We start from the raw sequence: 5,077 nt of genomic DNA, 5'->3' as shown, positions 1-5,077 counted from the left end.
GTTATTTGAAATCACAGGTCTATGTCAACAAGCCCACAACCACCCGTGCATTAAAGGAGGAGATTCAACGCTGCATCAACGAAATTCAGCCACATTTATGCAAAATGGTCATGGAAAATTTCGACAAACGAGTGCGTATGGGCATGCAAAGCCGTGGAGGCTATTTGCCCGATGTGTTATTCCACAAATAACCCTATCCTATGTACTTTATGATTCAATAAAAAAATAACAATCAAAAGACTAAAATCTGTATTTTCTATTTTATTCAAATCTTGCGTTAATTTTGGGACACCCTTTATGTGATGTGCGCAGCCTTTAGTCGTATCGCCCGTACAGTAGTTACGGCGTTTGTCCCCCACTAGGACTTATTTAAGTTTTACACGCGACCTCGCCAGTACTTTTTTTTCGGTTACCCCTGGGGTAAATGTCCCTCTGGGGAGGTTTCTTGATAAATAAAGTGTAGTAACTCGTTTCGACATACATTGTATTGTTCTTTGGATTTTGCCACATCGCGCGAGCTTCTTAGTTCGAACGTGCAAAGTCTGAAATTCATATTCAGCACATCTTTTACCTGGCTGACATATAAATACATATATGTATCCAAAAGGTTTAAGTTAGTTTAAAATACAATATATAAAGAGAAATGAAGAGATAATAAAGAGATTTCTGCTACTTTTACTCGCCACAACATCATGTATAAAATCATAAAAATGTTCGTTAGAACATCAATTTTTTTTTAAACTTTTTATTTAAAAAAATATGTAACAATAATTTACATGCAGATACTAATAAAAGTAGCAGAAGCGTTGCAATACAAGTTACTGTAAGCAATGTTAAATGTAATAAGTAAATACAAACAATAATGTTTATCGTTATAAATAAATTTGACTGATTATCACTTCAATGCTTTCCGTCATTCGCAATGCATTTATCCCAATACATCAGTGAATTTGCTGCTATATGGACTCCAAATCGCGGACCTCTGCGATACTTTATCTAATGATTTTAAATACAGCCGCGTACTACTGCCCTCTGACAAAGTAGATGTATACTGCATAGCAACGTCCACTTTTTTTAAGGTACATCATCCACTTTTCAAAGCTGGAGATGATAAATCAATAGTATCGTCCGTTTTGTCTCTCAGGACCTGCTCGGAGTCGCTCCGAATAAAAATATTTGAAATATAGGATTCACATTACGTACATCCGTCATACGATGTCCGATTCATCGTAACAATAACGGATGTCGTACGTATCCTATAGCGGGGAGCACAAACTTTTGCATAAAACTTAAGACATAAGAAAATCAACCAATCAGAATCCTTTATTTTACAGAAAGGAAAGAAATGAAGGACTTTGATTGGTTCATTCTCTTATGCCTCATGTGTTATGCATTATGCAAGAATCTGTGCTCTTCGCTTATATTTCAAGTACGCTGAGTTTATTCGGAGCGACCCCGAGTAACTGTCGAGAGAGAAAACGAATGAACGATACTTGTGTCCATAGCTGATTGGACAAATGTCGAAATAGTTAGTATTGCTTCGTCGCAACCGTGCATGGCGCTTTAATCGCTTCACCGATTTCATGTCGATGACGCTCTTGCAGAGGTCGTGACGCGCGAATATAAGGGTGTACGTATGGATGCATTTACGTATATACATACATACATGATTTTGCTATACATTAGCACGCGATGTATATAGGCGCGCGCGCGTGCGTCTATATTTGCGGCATTTGCGCACGGTACTTGCGAATTGACAGCTGCCAGCTGCTGCCAGCACGAGTGGTAGAAGTAGCGGATCATGTAAGGTGAGTTTTGTTACAAGAATTTAACATTGGATGGAAGAATCTTACCTCTCTGTCGTTGCACGCGAATTGTTATAAAACTTGTACATTTTTTATGAAGGTAAAAGTTCACTTTTGGCGTACCCGCTACGTCGACGACGCTGTGTTTTATCGCATAATTTCTCGTTCCCGATTTTTACGCGTAAATGACAACGCGTTGGCGCATTACGATATCAATGCATTTTTGTCGCTGGATATTCCTGCAAGTGTTCTGAAAGCTTTGATCGTTACAGGACCTTGCTGGTTAAAGAGACAATTTGCCATCCTACAAGTGTTTGCGCTGCTAAAGGAACACGTTAGAAGAGTTGGCAGGATAGGCAGACGCAAGAGCGGGCGAAGAAGGAGTAGAGGATCCAGAGGCAGAATGACACGTCCTCCAAATAATGACAATCTTATGACCTTTAAATTGGTCGTCGTTGGTGATGGAGGTGTCGGCAAAAGCGCACTTACAATACAGTTTTTTCAAAAACTGTTTGTTGCAGACTATGATCCAACTATCGAGGATAGTTATATACAACATACAGAGGTAGACAAACAATGGTGTATCTTGGATGGTAAATATCTTTACACACATCTCTTATAAATAATTTTTTTTTTATCAATATAGTACATTGAATAATTTTTATATTTCTTCCAATTTATTATCTAATAAGAGATTAATCATTAAAAAATTTATACTTGATAATTAAGATTTTAATGCATTAGAAATATAGGACGTTAAGAATAACTTTTCTCTCATGAAGCATTTGTTATATATTGCAGTATTAGATACAGCTGGTCAGGAAGAATTTAGTGCTATGCGTGAACAATATATGCGGAAAGGTGATGGATTTCTTTTAGTATATTCTGTGACCGATAAACAATCGTATCAAAACATTGTCAATTTTCATACTCAAATTCTACGAGTGAAAGATAGAGATATTTATCCTATGCTATTGGTAGCTAACAAAGTTGATCTGGTGCATTTGAGAAAAGTTACAGAGGAACAGGGAAGAGAATTAGCTTATCGTTTGGGCATACCTTATATTGAAACTTCTGCCAAAGATCCACCATTAAATGTAGACGTGGCATTTCACGAGGTAAAAATAAAAATAAAAGATGATTATTGATTATTTCTGTTCATGTAAATTAATGTACAAATTTGCAATATTTATTCAAGGTTGTTCGTATTATCAGAAATCAACCTCCGGCTGAATTGGAGAAAAATCAAAAAAAGCGACGGCGTACTGCAAAAAGGTGCAATATTTTGTAAGTTTTGAAGACAAACTGCGCACATGTATAAGAATCAAGGACCATGGTGCTGCATCGTGCAATGATTTTGTTTCTGAGAAAGTACGTCCTTGAGTTTAGGAAAGCCATCTTTAGGAAAGAATGATTCTTTCGTTCTTCAGTATAGGTATCTATGACTATTTTCCATCTTTTGTTGTTTATTATATCATAGCATTAACAAGTGCTATGAAGTATCGTTTTCTTTGTATCGTTTTTTTTTATATATCGTGTAAACAATATTTATAAAGAGTATTTATCGTAGAAGTGTGCCAATGAGAAATAAGAAGGTTTTGATGCCAATACTATGAAAATGAAATTAGATTTTTTAAATCTAATTTAGGATTAATTTATTACGATATTTGTAGCAGAAAATAAGCATTTGAGACATTGACTGCATGATAAATTGAGATTACATCTCTATCCATGTGTGCGTGTACACATCAAATTTTCTACCATTGAAAAGAACACATACGCACACACACACACACACACACACACACACACGAAATTGAGCGTTTTTTATTGTACACAATGCATATTATTACAAGTTTTTTTACTTCTTCGCGTATAAGAAAAGTCCTTGTCATAAAATGACTACAATCATTTCGTCGATATCGAGTTCATCTTTGAAATAGTTGTTGTATAGTTTTAAATAACTTTTTATTATGATATCCTTTTTCTTTTTTTTCATAATTAAGATATTCTCTTCACGACAAACTTTTTTCTAAATCAAACACATTAAATGTGTATCTTTTTATGACTCGAAGTCTCTCGTTTTTCTATATTAGGAATATAATTATGACAATTGATTATTAATTATTTGCGTAGTTAATGAAAATGAAGCAGTATTGTATTGTACATTATTTTATTTTTTACATATAGCATAACAAATTAAATATTATAGTAATGGATTTGATGGTCAATAGATAAAGAAATTTTTAAATATGTTATAGAAACAATTAAAATTATTATATCTTTTATAGACGTTTTATTAACAAGGGTTATACTATTCATTTATTTATTGTTAATTATTTCAAAATGTTATATTATGAATATTACTTGGTGTTTTAATTTTTATCTTAACAAAGATTTTGTTTGTTGATAAAGATTAATTAGTTGTTGATATATCTAATACAAATAAATTATTGTGAATCTAAATATAAGAAATAAAGTATTTAATATAAGGCAATATTGCCTCTGATAATAATGACTTACTTTCGGATATAAAGATCTGATGTACAAACTCATAATATTACGTTAATAAGATTGCCTTTAGTTTATACAAAATTATAATGAAAAAATGGATGCACAAATGTAGCACAAATATTAGTTATTGCATCTCGGCACAATTGTGATTTAAAAAAAAATTCTTTATCATTAATTTTATCTCATAGATGCCTGGAGGAAACATTCAAATATAATAAAATTGTAAGCGGTAAACATTATTTTCTCTACTATTTATATAAACAGGGTGTGCCGTAAGTTTGCGAAGCGCTTTTGTGTAGATAAAGCGGACTAAATTGATTCGAAAAATCCTCTATTATTTTGCAATTTTTGCAATGGTTAACGAGATATTAAATACTAAAACTACTCGCTGAACATTTTCAATCATTTTTTACTCAAATACTATCAATTTTACAGAAAAACAGCAAGAGACAAAAATTGTTTATTTTTTTATCATAAAGTTCTGAGAATGTTTTCAGAATTTTTTAATACCGTATTTTCTCATGTTGGTAAAAATAAGATAATGCAGTACTAAAAAATTGATGAAAAATTCTTAAAATATTTTTAAAATTCTATGAGAAGAAAATTAATGATTTTTGTCTGTTGCAATTTTTTTGTAAAGTTTATAGTATTTGAGTAAAAAATTATTGAAGACCAATGTTTAGCGATTTTTAATATTTAATATCTCGTTAACCATTGCAAAAATTGCAAAATGGTAGACGAAGAAGGATAGAGACTTT

The 5,077-nt window shown here is 32.5% G+C and overlaps 1 protein-coding gene across 1 annotated transcript; it reads left to right on the top strand.

Annotated features, from left to right (window-relative positions):
• Nucleotides 1-1,712: 1,712 nt before the first annotated feature.
• Nucleotides 1,713-3,377, top strand: LOC108745986 (ras-related protein M-Ras-like). The gene is made up of 4 exons (XM_018482442.1): nucleotides 1,713-1,808; nucleotides 2,078-2,398; nucleotides 2,607-2,923; nucleotides 3,004-3,377. The coding sequence occupies exons 2-4, from the start codon at nucleotides 2,209-2,211 to the stop codon at nucleotides 3,094-3,096; spliced, it is 600 nt and encodes a 199-aa protein (XP_018337944.1). The 5' UTR covers nucleotides 1,713-1,808; nucleotides 2,078-2,208; the 3' UTR covers nucleotides 3,097-3,377.
• The last annotated feature ends 1,700 nt before the right edge of the window (nucleotides 3,378-5,077 follow it).

Source organism: Trachymyrmex septentrionalis, unplaced genomic scaffold (assembly GCF_001594115.1).
Source record: "Trachymyrmex septentrionalis isolate Tsep2-gDNA-1 unplaced genomic scaffold, Tsep1.0 scaffold16, whole genome shotgun sequence".
In the NCBI taxonomy this organism is placed as follows: Eukaryota; Metazoa; Arthropoda; class Insecta; order Hymenoptera; family Formicidae; genus Trachymyrmex; species Trachymyrmex septentrionalis.
This window is presented reverse-complemented; position numbering and strand designations above follow the sequence as displayed.

Coding starts and splice junctions, on each gene's coding strand:
- LOC108745986 (XM_018482442.1), top strand. CDS start 2,209: ATGACACGTCCTCCAAATAATGACAATCTTATGACCTTTAAATTGGTC. Junction 2,399..2,606: donor ACAATGGTGTATCTTGGATG/GTAAATATCTTT, acceptor TATATATTGCAG/TATTAGATACAGCTGGTCAG. Junction 2,924..3,003: donor TAGACGTGGCATTTCACGAG/GTAAAAATAAAA, acceptor TATTTATTCAAG/GTTGTTCGTATTATCAGAAA.